This window comes from Ips typographus, linkage group LG1, assembly GCF_016097725.1.
Source record: "Ips typographus isolate SLU linkage group LG1, UJ_Ityp_2.0, whole genome shotgun sequence".
Classification (NCBI taxonomy): Eukaryota; Metazoa; Arthropoda; class Insecta; order Coleoptera; family Curculionidae; genus Ips; species Ips typographus.
The window spans coordinates 11,244,709-11,269,528 of NC_138422.1; the positions used below are offsets into that span (position 1 = coordinate 11,244,709).

The window sequence follows — 24,820 nt, forward strand, 5'->3', positions numbered from 1 at the left end:
CACAATAAAGGGAAAATAGTAATTTGGCATACCAACATTACCAACTTCTTTGTTTTTCATAAAAGCAGTTATTTTGGTTTTACTGACCGACATTTTCGTACAAATGTTGGTAAAATAGAAGTCGTCAGCTGGAATTCCAGTCTTTTTCATTCGGCATAGGATAGCAGTACTCACTTTTAAAGCCTGTGATGCTCTATCATACACATTGGAATAATCAATTGCGACATCTGGAAACTGTTTCTTTTCGTACTCCAAAATAAGCATCACATTTAGAATTAGCATTTGGGCTTGCTCATTGTAGCGCATCATTTTTATTTTATGCCTTTGATATTTGTTTATATCAAAGTGACAGTAAATGTCAACGTTTTTAATTTGACAGGATGACAAAATTAATAACGTGCCTTTTTTGTTAAAATTGTTTATTTCACATGTTTGATATGCGAGAAACAAAGATGTAAAAAGATGACGTCATTCTTAAAAGGTAAAATTTTGACGACAATGCTGTGACGTCGTTTTAATTTTATTTGATATTTGCTGTAGCGTCCACTTTTAGTCATTTGGTTACAAACCCATAACTGACGAATCCTATATTCTTCTTAACATATTTTTGTTTTGGCTTTGATTCATCTGATTTTGGAATCATTTGCACGCTGTTATCAGCAGAATTAGTAAAAAAGTGCATTTGATCTAAACATGCAAATTGTTTTGAACTGTTGTGGAACTATCCCCTGAAATCAGTTCAGTAATGAAATTTCAAAACTTTTTTCTAGAATGTCTCACATGATCCTTGTCCAAGAACGTTGAGCATTTATGACCATCAGATTTCAAGACCGTGAAGCTCCTAAATAAAGCAGTTAAAGTTAAAACAAAATTGTTAAATTCCACCATCTTGCCCTTTCAGAGGTGTTTCTTTCCAGGATGGCGTCTTTCTTATTGGATACTACATAACGTAGGACAGTTTAGTTAAAATGCCTCGTCCAAGTCGTAACTTCTCCAGCTCTTTGGCAATAACAATGCCGTCGTCGTTAAATTAAGGCGAACGTAATTAACACGGAGCGACAGTCAAATTAGTAAACGTCCTCATTAAGTAACACACCTTGCTCGGTTCGCGAACGAATATCATGAAACAAATGGCCCCCCGGTCAGAAAATGGCTCTTTCGCCTAATTTAATAAATGTAAATTCGCTGTTAAGTGTGACTCTATTGCGGCCAACTGACAGGCCGGGGCTCAGATAACGTGCTGATTTATTGCGGCCGTATCTCTGGAACCTTACGAACACGGCCGCGACCAAAGAATTAAGGAAAATTGGTTTTAACGGGGTTAGTTAAATTCGGGCCTGACAATGAGGGATCGCGGAAACGTTTTGGCGAACGTCACCGGAAAAAATTTGAAACAATTAGAAGTGTTTATATCACCCGAGTCGGTTTTCGCCTATCTCCGCTCGCTTATCTTACGCCATCAGCTGTTTTCGAATCTCGAATAAATTGAATTATGATGAATTTATTTGTTATTTTCTGTCTGGTAAACAACTGACAGAGGCGTAGTTATTTTTTTATTTATGGAGCCATCAACCTCCTGCTAAATCACAATAGTATTAACATATTAAAACTGTTTTTAAAGATCCAATCCTCGGGCCAACAACATTAACATTCAGTTGTTTCCTGTCATCTTAATTTAAAAATTTGTAACCTTGTCAAATTAAATTCTTGGCGAACCGAAAACTATAAATAGTTACCATATTAGGAGCGTATAGTAGCACAAAGCCTACGCCACTGATGCCACTATGAACGCAATTTTCGTCGATAAAAATAAAGTTGTTTTGCAAAATGTCGGTTTCCAGCCGTCGAAATTAATTCGGACGTAGCACCGATATTTAAATTGGCAAAAAGAAACACTTGCCGAGGTTGAAAAAAATTTGAGACCTTGCCGTTCACTGCTTTTTATCGTTTTTACGTTTTATATCCTCTGTTTAATCTAGATTTCTAACGTTATTTTTGTTCAAAAGTGTACTTTAGCTTAGACTGTTTTCCAATGTGACAACTGACAACGAAAGTCAGTTTAAACAGTTTTAGTTCAGCGTATAAAAATGACGGTATCTGAAAAACTATGCAAAATTAAAAGTTATTTCTAAAAATGGAAATCTATTGGTAAGAAAATCCGTAATTTGCCCTCAACTAACTGTGTGCACTAGCAACCCACATTTTACAATTTAAAGTACTTTTTGTACTTTAAGTTTAAGATCCTTTGGCATTTTTTACAAAAACTGACATTTTTCCACTTTTGAATGATTGTAACGTTTTTATTTGAACTCTTATAGATTTCACTAAAACGCCATTAGAAGAAGGATACCTACAATGGTCTTTCTGCCAATGTAACAGAAACAAAGCTTAATGTATTTACATAAATATTTACATATTAAAAAAAAATGTTTTACCAAAAAAAAGTTAAAATTAACAGTCCGTTCCGTTTTTTAGGTAAAATGCTCCAACAGAGTATATTGGGGAAAGGCGTAGCGAGATTGTCTAGTTGGTCTTGTGAGGGAGAGGGGGGTTATTATTGTCCAGTTGTGGGGGTTGCCTTTCCATTTTGCTTCTAGTTTTGTTAATCGTTCTGTTATTTTTGTCATTTGTGTCCGTTCGTAGAGTAATTTGTTAGATGGGTTATGTAGCGGGTTTCGAAGGTGTCTAATCTTGGTTATTGGTCTAAGTGCAATTTGTTCTGTAGTTTGTATGTGTTTTTTTGTTTTGCTGGTCGCATTTTTGTGCTTAAACCTCTGTTCTTGTACGTAAGAGCTCTGAAATGTTTAGTTCGTTTAATAATTTCAGTTCTCACGTTTTGTGCATGTTTTGTAAATTTGAGGTTTTGGTCAAGTGTTATCCCTAAGTATTTTATTTCTGGTCTTGGTGTAGTTACGTTACCGTCTGCTGTTATTGTAGGATTTGGTAAGAGTAGTTGGTTTTTTGTGGGGTTTGGTGTTAATCTCCATTTGTAGAACCATGCCGTCGTGTTGTCTGTTAATGTCTGAAGATCTTCTACAGCTTTTGCTGTAGTTTTGGCATGAACTATGAGTGCAGTGTCGTCAGCATATTGTAGAATGTAGTCATGTTTGCTTATGTAGTTTTTGTCAAGTTGATTGTGGTTGTATATGTCATGGCAGTAGATATTATAGAGAAAGGGTGATAAAGGCGACCCTTGTGGTAGTCCTTGTTCAGGAATAAAAGGAAAGGAAAGGGTGCTGTCTATACGTATTTCTAGTTGCCTGTTTTCCAGTAAGTTTCTAATAATGTGGATTAAGTATTTAGATGTGTTCAGTTTGTGTAGTTTGTATAGTAGTCCTTTGTGCCATATGCTGTCAAATGCTTTATTGATGTCCATAAAGAGACTTGCTGATTTATTGTTTTCAAGATGCTTAGTTAGAATGTTGTTAGTTAGTATGAACAAGGGGTGAACAGTTGAGTGCTTAGGTTTAAAATCGAATTGGTATGGCGGTATGTGTTGTCCAATTAAGTGTTGTAGTCTAATCTTTATAATATTTTCAAACATTTTGCTCAATACAGGAAGAAGTGTAATGGGTCTAAAGTTTTGTACTTGTGTGTTGTTTAGTGCCGTTTTTGGAATGAACTCTTATAAATTTCACTAAAACGCCATTAAAAAAAGGATAAAAAAAAACAACAAAATGAGCCAAAACTGGCCTCTCTAGCTCTTCATGTTACCGATATATTAAATTTCAAAAAGTATGAAAAAAGACCCCTAATACCCCTACATAATACCCCCATTCTTTTAATTTTTTTGAAAAATTAAAAAATTTAAAGTGCTTTTTTGGTACTTATTTCACTTAGTTTAACATCCTTTGGTATACATTTGCTCTTTGCTGTGCATTGGAACCTGTTGGAGCAAAATATAAAATTAACAAAATTGCACTTTTTACAAAAACACATTTTTCAATTTTTGAATGATTGTAACTTTTTTATTTAAACTCTTATAAATTTCACTCAAACGCCATTAGAAAAAGGATGTAAAATTCAGACCTAGATTTTGTTTAACTTTGCCAATAGGGTCGTAAACTAAAAAAAAAACAGCAGGTCAACCTGTACTTGACACACTTTTTTACACCAAAAATAAACGTCAATATAAATTTTACTTTGTATGTTCAACTGTGAAAATTAAATGAATCTTGTTCTAAATCAGTTTATTTATTAAAAATTGTTTTGTTTCTAATCTATATTAATTCCAATTTCTTAAATTCTCTGTTATCAATGTTTCTAATCTCTTTCTAATTTCAGAACCATCGATTTGTGGATTGTTTTTTCCTTGATCATGAAGTTGACAAATTTGAATACAACTATATTTTTGAAGTTTAGCTATTGCATTAAATTCCAGTCAAGAAAATTACATAATATAAGCAACAACTAGAGAGAATAAGCAAAACACATTTTTGTCAAAAATAATTAACAAGTTTTAATTTTTTGTCTGTGGGTGTGCAGCCACACAGGTTCCCAGTTCCAACAATGTAGCTTGGTTCGGCACTTTTAAGGTAATTTATGGCGACAATTTTGATTGAAAAAAAAATACGTTAAACCATTTCGTTAGCACGCAAACCGCATCAAAACAAAAGCGTAACGACCCAATAACTATAAAAACAGGCGTCGAAACAATACGGTTTTACACTCGTGAAATGACGTAATTCTCTGTATTTTTTTCCACGTTTTTCACCTTAAAAACCGTACAAATCAGAGGGCGTCAGGCGGCGTTATTGACGACATACACGCGTCAATCTATTATGTGCTATTATCGTTCCTGTGTAAAATACGATTTTGGTAATGTTTTATTTTTTTTACAGTCGATTCAGATTGGCCAGGGAAGTAATGCAAAGCGGTACTGGCGGCAACACCGCCGACTTTTGGGATTTTCCGCCCAAAGGGCGGTTGAGGTCGGCAAGCGCCACGGAACCTTCAAAGGGTGCAACGAAGAAATTTAATCTGTTCACCTCTTCAAAACAACTACCGCAAGGTGAGAATGATGAACTATATTACTACTACTAGTACTAATTTAGTTTACTTTGTACCGGGTGTCCCACTCATGGTTTTTGCTGTTAATTGCTTGGTGAATCTGACTAGAACATATCACCAAAAATGTGAGCAGTATATGCTGTTTTTCGGGAGTGAATGTCTATATCAACTAACACATCAACGCTCAAGGAAATGATTACGTTTATACCAGAATTCAAACAATCAACTCGATTTCCACACTTAAAATTTAACATATTTTTTCTATAGATCTCCATGTTTATTTTTCTATACTTTGGATTATTTTAATACGGCAAAGCGACTGTGTAAACGACTCACTTTGGAATTACTTGCTTAAGAAAGGTCGATTGACAAGTGTCTGTAATGACAAGCATTTTGTGCCATACAAATACCGAGGATTTTGCACAACAGGTGTCGAATTATTTATCATGCAAATTCAGTACACATGTTTGGTGGTATAAAATTAAGGACATCCGGTACATACTGTAGATAGTATAGTAGATACATAAGGAGTGCCAGTAAAAAGCTCTAACACACAAAACTAACCCGAAAAACTCATTAACAATCTTGCAAGTTGACCCACGTGGCTCTCCTGTTGTTTGTCTCTCTCACCCCCCCAAATTGCGTGTTTTCAACGCCCAAGTTCAAACATCCGGCTCGTGTTTCTCTATTGCGTTTCCTTCTCCCCGCGTTTGCCCCCCCGGGAGATTCCTCCCCCAAAAATCTAGGGCCATCGCGACCGCATTTTGGGGGGTAGGTGGGTGCCAGACACGTGGAAAACGCGTAGGACGTAAATGGGGCGCCCTTGGTTTGGCCCCGCGCCGTTTTCGGTTTACCAGGGTCGAATGAATTCTTTTCCATTACGGATTCGATGTTTTCCAGGTTTTTATGGAGGGCGGTCGAGACTCAGATCGAGACTTTCGGCACCGCGATTGTTTGCTTCTGCTATTTTCGTACACTAATTACCCCTCAAGGTGGGATTTCGTTAACGGCTCAGACGGATATTTTTCTGTCAGGCGCGACATTTTTGTTAGGCCCTGTCTTATTTAGTTAGTTGGTTTATTGTGTTGTGGATTGAAAATCTTACTATACAGTTATTTTTAAATTGAACTATACAGTGTCAACACAAACTGTGTTGTTTGTTGTATATCGACAGATTGATTTACTGTAATATTTTTTTTGTGGAAGCCCAAGAATTCTCTCGACTTAGTTCATTTAATTCGTATAATGAGAAATAGGAAGAGCGTATCTGGTTGGAGGCATTTAGTTTCATTGTAGTTTTGAATTTTGACAGGTTTTGGTGACACAATAGGTCTGTTCGCAGAGGCAATCCCTGACTGGTTTCCAACTCAGAAACAGTAAATGTCAAGTTTCATTGGTTGAATGCTCACGTGACTATGACGTTTTCTGACTTCTGACCCATGAATGTACCTATCTATTTCTCTGATTACTAGTTGGAGATTCTCTCTACGAACAGACCTTATACAATAGTGTTTTTAATAAGTTTGCTAACTAGGAAGATTTAATGATAGTTGTTGTGCAACATCTAGTGACATCTGTACTCAACTTTATGAGTTAGAAAGTACGAATGGTGTTCCTCTGACCGGTTTCGCCGTATTACGCCTCATCAGAGAGGCTATGAGGATTGGGATTGATAAACAAAAAACAAAACTTCACTATTTTTAACCAATCAGATCGGTGTTTACCGAATGATGCGGCATTAATGGGGCTGGGCTGTTCCTAGATTTGGGAACACCATTTGTACTTTCTAACTCATATAGAGTTGAGTACAGATGTCATCAGATGTTGCACAGCAACTATCATTTCTGGCATCCAGTTGACTATATTGGAATGAAGGTTTTGTTCTCTGGTTGTCAAGCCCTATAGCCTCTCTGATGAGCCGTAATACGACGAAACCGGTCAGCGGATTGGGATTGATAAACAAAAAACAAAACCTCACTGTTTTTAACCTACAAAGACCTTGTGCATAAAACCGCAATTTTTCATGAAAAAGAAAGGCAAACATTTTTTATTTTTTCTACACCATTTACACATGTAGTTTAAAAAGCGTCAGTTGAATTTTAGAAACCATAAGATGAATTTAAAAAATATCACTTATATTTCAGAAAAGGTACTTTCAATTTTAGAATAATAACTTTGATTTTCGAAATTGCAATTTGTATTTCAGATTAGTCACTTGTATTAGAGAAAAGAGCAGTTGGATTTTAGACATGGTCATTTGTAATTTGGAAAATTAAAGTTGAGCAAAAAAAGTAAATAAAAAAACAGTAAATAAGTAAAAAAAGTAAATAGTTAAACGAATATTTTTAATAACATTGTGGTTTAAGCAGTTCAATGAAAAATCGATTTATCTCGAAAACCATTTATTTTATCGAAATAAAGGAAGAGTACAATTTTTCAATAAAAATGTCAAGAGTATCCATTAATGGCGTTTGCAGCTGAAAATAATGACAGCTGTCAAAGTTTAAGCAAATTGTGTCTTAGGTCCAGTTAGTTCCTGCCTTTCGAAGACGAGATACCTGGTTTTCATGTCAAATAGAAGGTCTCTTTCGATAAAACATTAAACCCAATAATCATTACAATATACAAAGTTTCAAAAGTTACGGCCAAAAACGTTAATTGGAAGGCAGTTCTTTGGGGCTCGAAATTTCCCTTACGAGTGGCTTTAAAAAAAAATTATATGAACAAATCGTATTATTTTGACCTCCCCTGCATGCCCCCGAGAGATTGTCATATAGTTATGGGACACACTGTATATTTTATATAAATTAATACTCGATGGGCGGGTTTTTTTGCTTAAAGTGATATAAAAAAAACAATGAACTAATAACCACATAGAAACACAAAAAAATCTGAAATTAAAATAACGCGTTCTAAAATACAAGTGACCTTTTCTGAAATACAAGTGACAAACTGAAATACAACTTATGTTTTCTAAAACCAAATTTACGATAATGAAATACAAGTTATAGATTCTGAAATCCAACTTATATTTTTAAAATCCAAGTGATATTTTCTAAACTACATGTGTAAATGGTGTAGACTTTTTCAATACACCAGTAAGTCAAAACTTTAATTGAACTGACTTTTTGTATTTACACATGACCAATCAAATTCACTGGGTACACCATGATGGTTGTATGATATGGATTTTACCACACATTTTGACAGCAAATTGCAATTTTTTTTAAAAAAGTAACCGGTTTTTGTTTGAATCTAATTTATACTTTTTTTACCTTATAAAACCTATTTGAGTGATTCGGCTATTTTTAAACCATCAAATGTTTATTTTACATTATGGTTTTACTGTGTGTCAAACGTTTGTAATATCTGCAAATTTCTACTATTAATAAGACGCAATTATTAACAAAGAAATCGCATTTTTTTAGTCGAAAGTGGTACTAGAAACGAGTCTTGAAACACTTCATCTTACGAACTGAGGAAAAAAAATTATAATGATTAGTTAAGTAGTGACGTAACATTTTCAACAACTTATACATGTTGCCAAACGCTGCAAACCGTAACTAGAGTGAGTTTAATGGATGTCGTCATTAATATAGGTTATGTAGGACAAGAGTATTTTTAAAAGAAAGTGTGTATAAGGGGAGGTCGACTTGGTGGAAGAAATTGGTGATTCCTTTAGAAGGATTCACTACGTTATCCTACGTAGCATTAAACCAGACCGTCAAAACAGATGTTTATGTCTTTATGGATAATCATCATCATCATTTTTTAATGAATTAATTCAGGCTGAGGACATATTATAATTTTGATTTTTAGTTGAGGAGGAATTGCAACCAAACTCTGACAAAATAGAAACAGGAATTCCAAATTTTATTACACACTCTTCAAAAAACGTTTATAAAATCCATCCATTTTGCGCAATAACCTCACTCTCCCAAAAGTAAAGTATAACGAACGTCCAAGGCACAACCCAAAACGCATTAATGTGATAGTCATTATTGATCAAAACTATTTGTAAAAAATTATTCGCATTAAATTGGCCAAGTTTGTTTATTAATTGATTTCAACTTAAACGTAGTATTGAATGGGTTTGCGTTCGTGTGACATTTAGTACAGATTACAGTGCTTAGGCTGATTTAAGTGGATATTTTTAGCATGGCCCCGGTAAGTTCAATCTATATGCAATATAGCCGTGGCTTAAGCACCCGTGTACGAAATCGTCCACGTGCCGGGGCGATAATGACGTCAATGGGCAATAGGAGAAGCGCATCGTCAGCGTCTGAGCTCGCGTATTTTGTCGTATACACACACACACACACACATGGGTTTGCAATTTTTGCCGTAAACTGTAGAAAAAACGGTTTGTTCCACTTTTCGGTCGTTTTTCCAGTGGAGTAGTAGTAGTAGTAGATTATCAGGTGCGCTTAAATCTGGGCGATACGACGGCTGCAAACCGAAGTTTCCGGATTTGTCGGCGTTTAGTCGCAAGGCAGACGTTTCCAGTTTGCGGATATAACTCTTATCGAATTAAAAGTTTAGCCGCTTCGGTTGGTTGCGTAATTGATTTATAAGGGTATTTCGGTTGATTTATAGAACGCCGTCTATACGCATATTACAACGTAACCTATTTGTTTAACTGGTAACACATACGTAGTGTTTTTGTATTACTTACATAAACACAATGTGACGATTTTGTTATCACGTTTGGTGCGTTGTACGCGGTTTTGTATTTTAATGAAATAATAGAATTTTAAAACAAATTGAAATATGATTAAAATAAATAGGTCGTCAATCATTTAAAAAAATATAACTTACTGTCATGTCAGAAACTAAACGTAATAGAAAAAAACTGACTACGCCATTGGATTCTACCGGAAACCGTTTTTCCTTTTTTGATAACTTTAAGAGCAACTGAAATACAGAAGCTGTTCAAAAATTACCAATTTTCGAAAACCCCTCGTATCTTTGAAACAAAAGAAGTTTGCGCCGCCCACTTTACGCCAGTCATCTCAGCTCAGAAAAAGAGATCAGAACACGTATGCTACTTTTTTTCTATCTATTACCGTTTTCTCTGTACCCCGTAAAACCATCGAAAATGCAGCACCCTGTACATTGTACTGCCTTTAAACAATGTTTTACAGTTTGACAGCTTCATGGAGTTGTATTTGACAGTTACCACCTTTGTGACAGATCGAAATATATTCACAATAGGCAGTTGTGACATGAAACTGCCTTTAGCCATCAAAAGTAAAAAAATAATAATTCAAACATGAAAAATTAAATGAAATAATATACTGATTATTATTAGTGAAAGACAAAATTATATTTTGAGTACTTACTTGAAACAGTTTTTGTAAAAGTATAGATTTTCTTATTATAGTTTAGAAATTTTACATTAAATATCAGCACAACTTAATAAATAATTCATTAAACTACAAAAAACATTATAAAAATTTTGAAATTTTGTTTTACCATTAATTTCGATGAATATGTATTCAATAATATTTAAATTAAGTAAGTGTCTGTGAGTTTTCAGCTCCGACGTTTTGTTTTTTAGATACCATCATCAACTTCGATTTTTCAAATACGGACCTGAACTTTTTATTTGATTTTTTAGTAGCTACAGACCTCCCAAAACTAACGATGTGCCACACTTGTCAAAAAATTGTACCTAGTGTACTTAGGGACTTGTTCTTTTTTAAATGCATTTGGAATTCATATCTTGTCATAATGAGTAGATAATTTAGATTGACATGATTTAAGATTTAGGTGTTGCTCTTTTTAACACTAAAAATAAAGTTTAAGCTGTTTCATCAACTCAACCTCGAAAGAGCAATGAAACTAATTATTAAATTATATCAAACTAAATTATCTACTTATTATGACAACATATCAATTTCAATTGCTTAATTTATTTAAAAAACTTAGTACCAAGTACCAAATACGTAATACACTAGATATACTTTTTTGAAAAGTGTGACACATCATTGGATTCAGAAGGTCTGTAGCTACTAAAAAACGAAATAAAAAGTTTAGGTACTTGAAAAATTGAAGTTGATGATGGTATCTAAAAAACGAAACGTCAGAGCTGAAAACTAAAGCTGTTTTCTTGAAGAGCATAAAAAAGTGCCTCCACAAGGTGCTATTGATTTTACAAAATAATCGCTAATAAAGTGGTAAAAAAATAAAATAGAAATTTGACTTTTTCGGTTTTGGTCGGATATCTCCGGAGTAATGAAAATTTTGTGATTTTTTCTTTACCAAATTATTTAAATTTATTTAACTAAAGCTCTATCAACTATAGTTTCTGAGATAGCAATGCTAATGCATCGAATTTGTAACACCCTGTATGTATGGAAAAAGCTCAATAAATTCGAATGTCAAAAAAACCTTAAAACTTATCACGTTTTTAGTTTTTTTTTATTTGATATTTTGCGTAAACAATAGGTCTAACGAAAATGGTCCTATCCCACAAATTAATCAGAGCAGACAGTACGAATACAACAGTATAATACTTTTGAAATTGAAACAAAGAAAAACCATACATGGTAAAGTAAAGGTAGATTCAATTACACAGATATGCTACACATTAAAGTAATAAAAAAATATGAAAAAATCTCCCAAATGTATACAACTCTTCGTAGTACGTGATGCCCATATAGTGTCCAAAAAAAGTCCTCTTGATTTTTGAATTGATAGCAATAAAAGTAGAGTGAAATTACTAGAAAAACAAATTTCAAATTCTGATTTAGCAGTTACAATTTCGTCAATATCCGAATTTTCTCTGGAATAAAATAAACAACTTTTCTACATCTTTCTAAATTCTCTTTGATGTGCCAGTCGGCATTTCTGTGTAACGGTTTTCCGTACAGACAGTCAACAAAATTAATATTACATCGAATCAAGAAGGTCACAGACCATTTAGAAAAAGAAGTCTTTTCCAGTTTCGTTCAAACAAATCTTAACGGGGAATGGAAAAAAGTTGTTTTGACTGGGTTTTCGTCGAGCGTAACTAGGGGGTGTCGGATAAGCGGACGCCCCTGTCTACACGCGCCTGTTTACTGCATATTTTTGTTTTATTGGGGGGTTTTTATAACAGCTCGTTAATCTGCGGCCAACCGTGCGAAAGGAAGAGGAGGAAACTGTTAATAAATCGCCGGCAAATTCAATTTTGTTCGTAGAAGTAGACAACAACACCAACGCGGCAGTTTACGTGAAAGGGCTGCTAATGTTGTTTTTATTTAAAAATTGGGTGGTGCTGGGTGGAAAGGCGGTTTTATCTTGTCACTCTCGCCTTACATTCTTGTCAGCAGATTCTCATTCATATTGCTAACTCCAATAAAGTGAAATTGGGGCGGCTAATCCCAGACACGGATATTGACCACCGGGTCGTAAATAAGCCATTCCGTTCAGGGTCAGAGACGGGGAACGCGTCCCCATTTCCGGACGGTGTATAGTGCCCTAAATACCGTACTACGTTGCAATGGAGCCTCTACTACTCTATCTGACCCAATTCGAAACGGGGGGGGATCGATTTGCCCGTCCTCTAATTGAATTCCCGTTGATTAATTAACTTTCCCGCCCTCGTCGAAGTGAAAAAGTGCCCCGTACGGACTGAAACCCTTTGTTTCCTATATGGGTGACGTGTGTAGAAAGAACTCCCCCATCTAGTTTGAAACTACACCCAAACTTGTATGTCGTATACTTGGTAATTAATATTTTGGCAATATACACAGGGTTGTTTTTTATATGCATCTCAATAATTACATTGTATACGAGTATTTGATATTTTTAGCAGGTACAAAGGTTTGCCTGCTATATTTTAACCAACGAAATTCAAATATGTTTACTGTAATAATAGTAGACTGTATTGTTAATTTCAATTAAAACAAAATACGGTAATTTTATAAATTAGGACAATGAATTTTTATATTGCATTTGACGGACAAAATGTTACGGAAATTGTATTTAACAACTTTGTTTTAGTGGAAATAAGTGTAACCATTAAACCATTTTTGTGAGTTATAAACTTTACATACCCTTGACGTATCATGTAACAATGTAACTATTAACATACAGACAGCAGCTGCGCATTCACTTTTTCTACTTGTTTACCCCAAAAACTAGAACTAACGTTAATTTTTTGGCCCTTTACAGAGTCCTCCACTTCTGAATCTACTGTAACACCGCCTGTTACTTCGGCTCCTGGTAGCAGTATGAGCACCGGTATGAGTTATTGTGGCGTTAAATGTTTGATGTTTTTGTTGGTTCTGCTTATTGTTGGTTCATAACATGCAGTTAACAATGTTAACACGGATCATCATTTTTTAATGTGGTGTCGATTTTCATTGAGTTTTTTAATTGATTTTGATGTTTTTACAGGGAATGTCAAAAGTATACGTAGGAAACCAGTGGTAAGAAGAAACGCAAAGAGGGCAACAAAATTCAGCATGTGTCATTCGATAGTTGGTCAACAGAAGGACTGATTAATATCTTGTGGCTAACTGTCGCTTCGGTAAACTGACACATGTCACTTACGTCATCTTCGTTTTTCCCAATTGACTTTTAATGGTTCTCTCTTCCTACCATTGGTTTCCTATGTATAATTTTGAAATTTCTACACTTGTAGATCCAGGTTAAATGTCAAAAACAGCTCATGATCAGTTATAAAGTTAGGTAGATGCTGCTTAATTTAAATCTGCAGTTTAAACTTTAAAAGTAACATTGACCATCTAATCTTCTAGTTAAACTTCAGACTGACGTTTAACCTATGCCCAGTTGTACAACATTTGAATCCGGTTCAAGTTAGAAACGCCACTTTGGCAGCAATGCATTTGATATGGCATAGGTCGTAGTTCAACTGAACCGGTCTTTGAACTGTGATTGTGCAACCGGGCCTAAATGAACAAAAATGCTTTATATTGAATAAATAATTTGGAAAAAAATAGAGCTGACAAATTGCGGATTTTAAGAACTGATTTATTTGATTTAAAATAACTCAATTTTAAATTTCACTCACTTTAAGTTTTGAACAACATTTAAAAAACCTTTTGTGTCACAACTGTTACAAAATTATAGTTTCACATGTAAATGTACGGTTTTATGTGTTTAGCGATGGTTTTTATATAAAAAAAGAATTCAATAAACAGTCATTCAATCTTAAAAAGGGACAAATATCCATACAGACAGTTAGTAAGGAGAATTCAAAAAAGTGATTTATTCAAAAAAACATTTTAACCCCCGATTGCACCGAAGCGATATTCGAACACTACTGATTGATTAACGAATTTTCACTTAAAATAAAAGTAAATTAAAGTCTTAGATAACTTACAGTAACTAATTAATATTTATTAAAAATGGATGTGTATCCTTTGTCATATTTTCTTTGATGATGTCTTTAAAGTAACGTAACGTTACAGGGATTTATCCTTCATGAGAGTTTGATTTGATTTTGTTTATAAACTGTTAACAACGCTTTGTAACGAGCAAGATGTTAATTGTTTGCCTGTCACCTGTTAAAGCTACATAAATGAGCCGACAGACAACAGTGGAACATCGATTTTTTTTTTCTCTTTCGAGCTAATTGCATATCACGTTTCACAGTACCGTTTAAATGAAACCCGACATAAGGCATCACCGCCAGATAAGTGCTGTTTAAATGTCTCCTATTAATGAAGTTTTTAAAGTTTGCAGTAGCTATTACCAGAAAGAAAATGAAACACACTTCAAGTAGCTCCTTTAAATATTATTACACCATCTCGGGTTTAGTTAAAACTTTTTAAATGTAGAGATGGACAAATAAACAAAAAAACAGTCATTTTCTGTAACTGAAGGGTCCATTATGTTTATGTAGGGAATCGTTTTGAGATACATTTTTACAGTCTGACAGTAAGTCTACATGTGCAGCATTTGCATAAGTCTCACGGCAGTTGGAAGTTAGTAGTTTGTGATTGGTTAAAAAAAGCAACAAGGTGAAAGCTGCTTTCTCTTAAGAAATCATAAACACTGCACATGTGGATTGTAATTTCTAAATGGGTTAAATGGAAAGGTAGGTCGAGTAGAAACTTATTTCCAGTAAATGCAGTTTAAATATAAAATAATAGAAATATGAGTTTTGAAATGTCCAACCTGGTAGCCAGGAGATTTCTTTTAGATGCAACAATGTTTCTACAAAAACTGTCACTTTCCAATATATTTCAGTCAAACCATCAAAAATCCAGCTCAAAGTTATAAGAATGTGAACTGAAAGCCGTCAAAACGAACATGGCACTCTGAAAGCCAGTTTCAATCTTGGAAATGGTCTCGAACGAAAGACTCAAAAACCATATAGGATTGTCTGTTGTCTGTGAAAATAATCGCGAAACACACATTCAATTTTCAAAAATACAACTCAAAATGCTGTAATAGTCAAAAATCAAGCTGAAAGTTATAAGAGTGACGGCTGTCAAAATGATCAGAAAACTCTAAAATTCAATTTCAATCTTGAATAATTGCCTGCATTGGGCTCGTCCCACATATTTTTTTTATTTCATATTTGATTAGGACACAAAAAAATATGAAATACGTATTTTATTATTTTCCAAAATACTAGGTCAAACATAACAAGAATTCAATAAAAAAAATTCAAACGCCCGCTAGATATGACGTAGACGGTTTTCAACCAATTAGGTGCGAGGAGCCACTTCTATCATCAGCTTTTTCTAGGTCCGCTTTGATGTGGCCAGTTTGTAAACTTTTACCGATTCAAATTACTTTTTGTCCAGTAAATAAAAAAGTTAATAAAGTTATTTCGCAACATTACACACTGCGGACTTTACTCGTGACTTGACTTTGAGGTTATAAATCAGCTGATCGGAAGATGCTGTCAACCATCAGACTGTTAATTTCTACAGCTTCCTTTATTCCTTTATAAACTGGTCAAAGAGATTGAAGATACTTTTAATTGGTTTTATACCACTTTATTTTTCTGACATTCTGATTTTTTGTGTCCCCTTATACCACAATAATGACACTTGTATTGAAAATTTTTACTTGAGGTCGCACCGCTTCTATAATCTGGAGATGCATAACGATTTGTAGTTGATAGTCGTTGACTGTCTAACTTGCTGGATGTCTATATCCTTTTCTAAAATGTTTTCTTTCTTCATTTCCTCTACCATAAAAAGATGTGGCTGTGATGTGTCTTCATTCTTCTCTTTTACCTTTTCTTGTCTTGATTCCTCCATAAGTAATTTGTTCTTCAAGTCAAGAGACATGTTACTTTCACCTTGACAAAAAATAATATCCATTGCAGTGGTAACTACTTGATAGTTCTCTGGCATTGCAGACAATAACTGTGTAACTACCTCTGTGTCATTTATGTTTCCACCACAGTTTTTTAACTCTGAGACTGTTTTCTCAAACTCAAAAAGAAATTCACTGAGTTTTCCTTTTCCAAAGTATTTCATGTTTCTTAATTTCTTCTGCAAATGTACAGGGTTCAGAGAATATATATCCAGTGATATATATCATGATAAATATCATGATATATATCTTGATATTTACAGCTTGATATATATCCGATATATTCGATATTTTTATTAATTGAATAAAAACCGGTTTCAGTTATTCAAAGCATCAAAAAATTATTATATTAAGTATCAAGAATATTACGTCAGCTTTACTGAACGATGACAAAGTTTGGTTTTCTAATTTGTCTGAGATTAGTAAAGCTGTTACTGTGTGTCGAGAAATAGATAGTTTTCAGAGTCGCATAATAAAAAGTTTATTTTTTTTGTATAGAAATAATATAAGTTATTATAAAAGGATTTGTGTTAAAACAAAATATAGCTTAAGTAAGCATAAAACAAAAAAATTTTTTTAGTTTTTTATATTTTTTATAGCTAAGTATATGAAGATTGAAAATGATATATATCGGATATATATCTGATATATATCCAATATATATCATGTGATATGATATTTATATAAATATCATGATATTTTCAAACCCTGCAAATGTACCTGGTTTGCGATTCCTTGCTTTTGAAAAGTACCTTTCAACTCATTCTTGATTTCTTTAGCTGTAGTTTTGGTTTTCACCATTTCAAGAACATTATCAGCCAATAACTGAACAATTAAATTCCGAGCTTTTATATCGTTTTTATTAAAAACTGCAAGTTCATTTGTGGCTGTTGATTCCGGAGGATCTTTCACCAACATTTCCAAAACACCTTGTTGCTCAAGACACAATCTTACTCGAAATTCCCCATTTGAGAAGCCGTTTTCATCAAATGGCTTTACACTTAAATTACTTGGGATTGTCGCCATAATTTGTCTTATCCTTCAGGTTTTCAAAATACGTTTCACAACAGGACAATTACTGCTTACTTTTCCGGTTTTCCTGGACTGGGCCCATAACCTGTTAATTTCTACAGCTTTGTTTATTCCTATATAAACTGGTCTAAGAGATTGAAGATACTTTTAATTGGTTTTATACAGCTTTATTTTTCTGACATTAAAACAATGGAAAGACATAAGCACATTCGAATAATAATTACCGTCTATTTTCCTTAACATGAGTATCTTAAATTGTCATTAGATGACATAATGTTTATGTAGTATGTTCTGTAAAATTGATTATTTTAACACACAGCCATAGCCAATAAAACTGCTGAAAGTCGCCTACGTCATATACGCGGCAAAACCGTCGATTTGTAAATAAACTACAAATTCCGACATTTCAGACTAAGCTTCTCGATTTACATGCATTGAAACGCAGTTTTACGTTATGTGGGATGAGACCCCATTCAAAATATGAGCCGTAAAATTTAATATAACAATAGTGTTTTCAATCCAAAATTTAAGCTGTAATGAGTAAAAATCATGCTTCAAAATAGAAGCTGAAGGCTGTCAAAACGAATAAGAGATTCTTACTTAGAAATTTTACGAAAGTATGTTAACAGTTATTAAAACGATCAAGATATACCCCCAAAATGCATCAGTTCAGGTTCAGGTACTAAATTCTGTCCATGGTTTAAAATGTCTAGTTATCTCATCTTTATTTGAAGATTGACCCAAATTTTGGTTTGATGTAGGGGTAAGAAACGTCTCAAAACTATCTCTCTGAAAAACTGCAACAACTGGTTGGTTAATAGTTAATATACAGGATTCCTGAAAATGGCTCTTGGTTCGATTTATTTTGTCCACCTTGTATATGCAAAAGAACGAACATTTTCACTTTTTTTATAAAAATGCTCTGTCTTAACATTAATATGGTTGCATGGGGCTTACAGTGAGTGGCGTTGCGCTGAGCATATACAAGCATTTCCTACAGAAGGGTCCGGGAAAACGACGCCACTCAATTTCAGGTTCGTACTTTCCTAAACCGTCAGCAATCCAGCATAATATTATCTTTAAGGATTTGAACTCCACACATTCGCTTGGGCCATTACAATTTTTTTATTCTTATTCTGTATATTTGTAGATCGCCTCGCAGAAATGCCATACGCGTTTGTTTTTGTTTATGCACTCAGATGTTTGTGACGTCGACGGTAAAACTGTGAATGTGCATGCCGATCTATTTTTACGTTGTTTTGCATCAATTGACATTTCAATGTTATGCGTGATCAGATTACTGTTAGTGACTAAGTGGTCGGCTGCCATTTTTTTCTTTTTGGTCTCAGCCGCATTAAAAGAGCGAAAAAACGCATTTTAAATATGCGAGACGTGGAAAGGCGCATCTGTCCCTCATGTTAACCCTGCAAACACCTGTCGGTAATTGCACAAAAGACGCACAAAATCTGGTAAACAGGATCGGCACGCTATATAGAGAAGCAGTTTTTAATGGGCTATTATAAGTAATGACTCGACTCTTGTGCTCCTGGCGGGGTCAAAAATTTACAGGACACGTGTGCGTATTCCTCACGTTGTAAATATTTTTTTTCAGCATCGCCAATCAACTTTGTATAGAAATAAACAGATTTTTTTATAGCACGTTATAAGTGAAAAATTTCCATTTCATAAATATGTAATCGACGTTCTATTATCGGCTCGAAAAAATACGGAACAAACAGCATGGCATTTAGCAAGAAAGCGGAGAGGTTATGTAATGGGCGGTTAAAGTATCAAGGTTTTATATTATTGCCGACCGTCTGGATCCTCTGCCAGAATTAGATGTCAGTCTGGATATTTATACATTTTGTTTTTGTCGCGCTGCAATCGCAACCGAAACTGATTTAGGCTCAGATTGGCTCCCTTGTTATTTGCCGCAGGGAATTTCCAACAGGAAAAAGAACAACGATTCCGGAAAATTTTTCCAATCGATTTTATTACACGCGTATTCAAGTGGAAGCCCATGGGAGCATGTTATTCTTGGTTTTAGTTGTCTGATGCATGTCCATTAAAACTAATTGAATTAACTTTAATAATTATTCTGCTGGTTTTGGTTCATTTTTTTTTAGCTTTTAAGCTCAGAAGTACGCTTACCAGGTTTCAGGTTAATTTCCATAAAGCTTTTCAATCAAGATGTAGCTGATAAGTTTTGAAAAAAAGCACCATAATCCACATGTGAAGCATTTGTGTAAATCGCAGCACTGTTGGTAGTTTGCGATTGTTGTTGCGACAATCTATCCACTTTACCTAGATTTACGCAAATGTCACCTGTGGACTTACCGTTAAACTAACTAGCAGTTTTACTTTTTTTGCCCAAATATCCAAAATTGATGGTAAAAGCTTTACCTTATTGTCGTTAAATATTCATAACTGATGCAAGAATCGCTTTCCTGTGTTTAAAGCTTTATCCTATTGGTTTCCATTCACAATTGATGCTCATTTTTCTGAGAAAACTACACCTACATCTTCTTGTAATAGCAAATTTGTAGAATCTGAAATTCTAAAATTGTTAATTCTGAAGTTCAATGAAACTATTTTAATAACAACTATAAACTATATAAATGACTTTTTGAGGCGATACTCCTTCAAACAAATTGTAACCGAATGAAATAACTAACCACTCCTCAGTTAACAAACTTTTCTAATCGTCTCTCGGGTCTTTTTAAGGTGCTCGGTTAACAATAAAAATTTGGCTTCTTCACCGTTTTGTTTTACTTTTGAAAGCTTCTTTTGAACGTCGACGTTGTCTATTTTAAAAAGTTAGTTTAAAAATTCAAATATTTTTTTGATCTTGGGAGTTTAAAAAGTTCTTGCGCCAATCAGGCTACTTTTAACCATATTATAGTTTAGTAACTAAAGATCAATCGATAAGAAAACAACTGTTTAGAAGTTTTTGAAAGTAAAGCATCACCGTTACATGGTGATCACCTAGTTTTATACTAACCTACACTCAGACAGTTTTTTCCCTTTCGCTGTATATTCAGCTTGCATTCACGCTCTTTCCAAATCGCATGGTGTCTGTGCGTTATTAAAGGAGGCACCGTCATCACACGTCACCACGTGTTGTGTTTGTCTTCAGGTGGTGGTACCGGCTTGACGTCGGGGGCCAACCATCAGCGCACCCAATCACTGCCTGTGGCAACGCCGTTTGGCGCCGCTGCGCCCCCCGTGGCTATCAGCACCACAGATAACACCACCACTTCCATCACTCTAATCAATCACTCGGCGTCCATTAAAAAATTACAGGGCGCCGTCGGAGGGGGCAAGTGTAGTATGTATAATTTTTTTTGTTCCGGGTGTGTGTGTTGGAGGGATATACTCTGGCTTCTAAATGTCACTTGGGGGGGCTTTTTCTGTTCGCGCATTCATTAATCATGATAATAATTGATTATGCCATTGTGGAGCTGTTTTGTAAGCGAATGTTTTCATTGGGTAGGCTTTCGAGAGCGTTGCGATAGTATGCCGTCCCGTCCTAGGACCACAAGCGAGGGTAATCATGCTAATCCTAACTGGAAACCTTATGCGGTACCATTTCGAAGTCATCTTCGCGATGCTTCGCATAGTCCTCCAGCTGGTAAATGTTTTGTTGCTTTTAAAACTGGCAGCACAAATTATAAAATGCAAACTTATCAGGCAACACTGTTAGTCCTCCATCGGAATCTACTGGGTCATCCTACAGTTTGGCAGATGAGCATGACGCCGTTCATGAGATGGAACATCCAAGAATGTACACCAGCATGAATTCTGATGAGCCTATTGCTGAAGAAGACTACCCAGAAAGTCCACGGCCTAACGCACCCGAAGGAAATTACCTTTCTATGACCCCTCAGGGACTTCCCAAAAGCAACAGCTATATGCCCATGTCCTTTGGAGGTCAACAACATCCCAGCACTCCTGGAAGTGATTATGTTGATGTTTACAGTGCTAGCACGAGTAGCGTGACTTCAGGAACTCCCGTTGGCGAAGGACCAAGGTTTGTGGATTCACTATTTTTTTAGGTGTATTCTGAATGGCGTTTGTTGTTACAGACATCCAGACTATCATCTCGAAAAAGTAATGTCCTATGTGTCAGCCGAAGGAGATGATACTAGGCCGGGTCGCGCTTATTCTTTGGGATCGAAACCGCCAGATACTCAACTAACTACAACTCCCGAGAATAGACAGCGTGCTTGCAGTGTTGGATCAAAAACCTACAAAAAATACTTCAACAGAGTAAGTTTTTTAGATATGTGCTAAAACTTACGTCTTGGAATACCAATATTTCAATGTACGCAATCCAAATAATGAGTGATATCAAAAATCATAACTAATTCGAATGTTTTCGAAGTAGTTCATTTAGGTTAGGTTAAATATCTTGTTAGAGGCTCATTATTTATTATTAGCCTCCCGAAGTTAAAACAGCATGCTTTATGCGTGATGTTAACAATTTTATTTATTTAAGTCTGCGTTCAAATTTTTATAATGACATGTTTTGGTTCTTGGCTATTGCTCAACAAAATCGTCTTTTCCAAATAGGTACTTCAAACTCATCACGCTCCTGGTGCCAAATCAAACAGTGCCCCCTTATTAGTGCCAAACTCTCACATTGGCAGCTCACAGGGTTCAATCAGTAACAATCCCCTGGACGATCTGATGTGGATGGACTTTACGAACAATGGCTCCAACCGGTCCAGAAGCAGCACCAACGGTTCCAGCTCGTCTTGCAATCATAAGAACAGTATTTGCAACGGTACCAAAGCGAAACTGCTCGGTTTTCTGGAGAATTGGGGCGTGATGCGATCGTCGGACCGCGAACACAAAAAGTCAACGTCTTCTGACGGTCACAGCGAAAGCAAATATGGTGCAGCGCGGACCGTTTCGGGGAGCAGCGATTCTCCGTACATGGATGTAGCAGCTACTCAACGGCTTAGGCCTGATATCGATGTAGATGTTTCAAATTTAACTCGATCTAACGCTCCATTTTTGGAAAACGCCGGCAATGGACGGGGCATTCCTTTGGTTGGACATCCTTTCTCGCCCTATGTAGATATGAGACACGGTTCCAATAGTAACCGACCAGGCAGGTATGAAGATGCTCCATATTTGGATATGAGTGGTAATCCGAATAATGCTGTCGCTTCCGGAGAAGAGTACATGGACATGTCAGGGTAAGCTAATTTTGAGTTTTGTGCCTATTTTTATTGTAATGATTACGAAAATTTAGGTTCATTTCGGATTAATACATTTTGTTTCAATATAATACATTATTTTGTTTGCTATTTTTTGTATATGTGTATTTACATCAAGATTAACTAACGTATTAATTGTTTTATTTCAGTTCCAGCCCCAACCGCGGGTTGGACGACTGTGGAAGAACAATTCGACGTACAGACTCTCAAGACAGTCATAGACACGACTACCTGGATATGAGTCAAAGAATTCGCGCCAATTCGAATTCTTCCGCTAATTCCAGAACTGCTACATCGTCAGGTACATGTTACATACATATGAAATTATCTATTAAGCTTATGGAAACCAGTTAGGTGCAATTTTGCCGCAGAATAAAACTATTTACATTGCAATGGGTTACTAATAAGCATTTTTAATTTAAGGAGTCTCTACAGACCATAACACAGACTATCTCGACATGTCAGGACGCAACCGTAGAACAAACTCCGTCAGTTCGCAAATTTCCACGTCACCTCACTTTGACAACGTCTCACCGAGATACTCTGAACATTTACCTTTTGAGGTGACAACTATCCCTGAAGGACGTTCCACTGATACAGACGGTTATGTCGAAATGACGCCTGAGGAGCTACGAGCCGTCGGCCACGAAAGGCAAAACAGCACAGACAGTACCGATAACGATCACGGAGACTACCTCAACATGTCTGGCATGAACACGGCGTTGACGGCCACCAAGGAGACTAAACCTAGATCGGAACCAATTGCGATTCAAACTAAAACTAGCACCACTCCTTTGACGATTTCTTTGCTGCTGGGTAGAAAACCGTCTCCTCCGGCGAGGACTTCTGCTAAAATGCACTTGCCCATTAGTCCGTACTCGAGTTTACCGAGACAGAAGTCTCCCAGAAAAGGATCAGCATCGCAGCCAAGCAGCTCCAAAAATAGTTCGGTGAATTCGAGTGTAACCACGACACCATCTAGCTCTTCGGCTATGTTCCCAATGAGTTTGAACAGTCCTCAGTCGCCTTTGGCTGACATTAGCAACGCTGGAACTCCAACAGCCGCATCAATGAGAATTCCCACTTCTGGATTGGGCAAAAATACAGGAGCAAAGAAGAAGGTCAGTCAATTTTTGTTTGTTACAAAGTCGTAAAATTATGAAAACCAATAGAATTTACTTTAATAAAATAATCTCATTGAGCTCAAGAAAATCACATCCGGCAAACGGAAAATACTGTAGAATTTTCTGAATAACTGTTGAAATATTTATCAAAAATCCCTCACAATAGTAGAAACAGTATTCTTATAAATTTATGAGACTATTTCTTGATTTGGCACCTTATTTCTAGCATCTTTACATGAAACTATAAAAACTTCAAAGCCTTTTAACAGATGCAATGTGTTGAGACCAATACTACCGCACATACTAACTCTATTTTTTTTTCTAGAATACCGAAGATTACACGATGATGGACTTTGAATCTTCAAACAAGCAACCGTTCAATGCTGACGAAGAATCGCTCTACGTAAACTATTGCCCACCAGGAAGCAACGGCCCTTCGAGGGTGCCGCGATTGCACAGCCATGAGGCCGACGAATATTCCGGAGATTACGCGGTGATGAGGCCGGGAGCGTTTTCCGCAAAACCGGCTACTCTTCCTCGGGTGAAGCAGGGTGGGTCATCGGGATTGGCCTCACCCTTGGCCAATCATTTGTCTTCCGTAGGCTTAAATGACACGAGGCAGATGTGTTTTATGCCTATTAGAGAAAAGGAAGAGAGGATGCCCAGCCCCAAACCTGGAGATGTACCAGAGAAGTTGACGCAAGGTGAGTCTTAAGTCCCAACTAAAGTTGAAATTTTAAATCACGTCATACAGGTGAAAAAACACGCCTGTCTTTACTTAATATCACAACACAAAATTGGTGCATTCGGAAGTGACTGATGATCAAGTGACTTGAAAATCAAATGATCATGAGAGTTTAATCATCAAAGTTTTACGCTTGATATTCACTTAAAGAGATCTCTTCTACTCCTATTATTGCTCACTAATTTATTTTTTGCTGTGTTACTGTACTTCACACAATAAAGCTAAAATAGTAGGTAATTTGACATATTAATATTACCAACGTAATCTTAGAAAGGAAGAATGAAGAACTTGTCAGTACTTCTACTGCTGTTCCTTGTAATCTCATCATATGTTTACCATATTTTTTCTTGCATTCGGACCAGATCAACTCTATAGGATTGCAAAATGAGCGATTTGGT

At 35.6% G+C, this 24,820-nt stretch overlaps 2 protein-coding genes across 10 annotated transcripts in view; both read left to right on the forward strand.

Moving 5' to 3' along the window:
- LOC145734238 (uncharacterized) overlaps positions 1-24,820 on the forward strand; it is a 102,601-nt gene that overhangs the window by 73,961 nt on the left and 3,820 nt on the right. For 3 of the 9 annotated variants that reach the window (XM_081987502.1, XM_081987551.1, XM_081987560.1), the window contains 11 exons: positions 4,842-5,011; positions 13,171-13,239; positions 18,288-18,362; positions 20,465-20,656; positions 20,822-20,959; positions 21,019-21,358; positions 21,414-21,597; positions 21,901-22,532; positions 22,703-22,854; positions 22,977-23,674; positions 24,003-24,381. In XM_081987502.1, the coding sequence (XP_081843628.1) occupies positions 4,842-5,011; positions 13,171-13,239; positions 18,288-18,362; positions 20,465-20,656; positions 20,822-20,959; positions 21,019-21,358; positions 21,414-21,597; positions 21,901-22,532; positions 22,703-22,854; positions 22,977-23,674; positions 24,003-24,381 (3,029 nt within the window). The remainder of the gene's footprint in view (positions 1-4,841; positions 5,012-13,170; positions 13,240-18,287; positions 18,363-20,464; positions 20,657-20,821; positions 20,960-21,018; positions 21,359-21,413; positions 21,598-21,900; positions 22,533-22,702; positions 22,855-22,976; positions 23,675-24,002; positions 24,382-24,820) is intronic. The other 6 variants (XM_081987522.1, XM_081987510.1, XM_081987519.1 and 3 more) reach the window with 6 other exon arrangements.
- Positions 1-24,820, forward strand: part of LOC145734523 (uncharacterized) — a 68,436-nt gene that overhangs the window by 8,562 nt on the left and 35,054 nt on the right. The window lies entirely within an intron of this gene.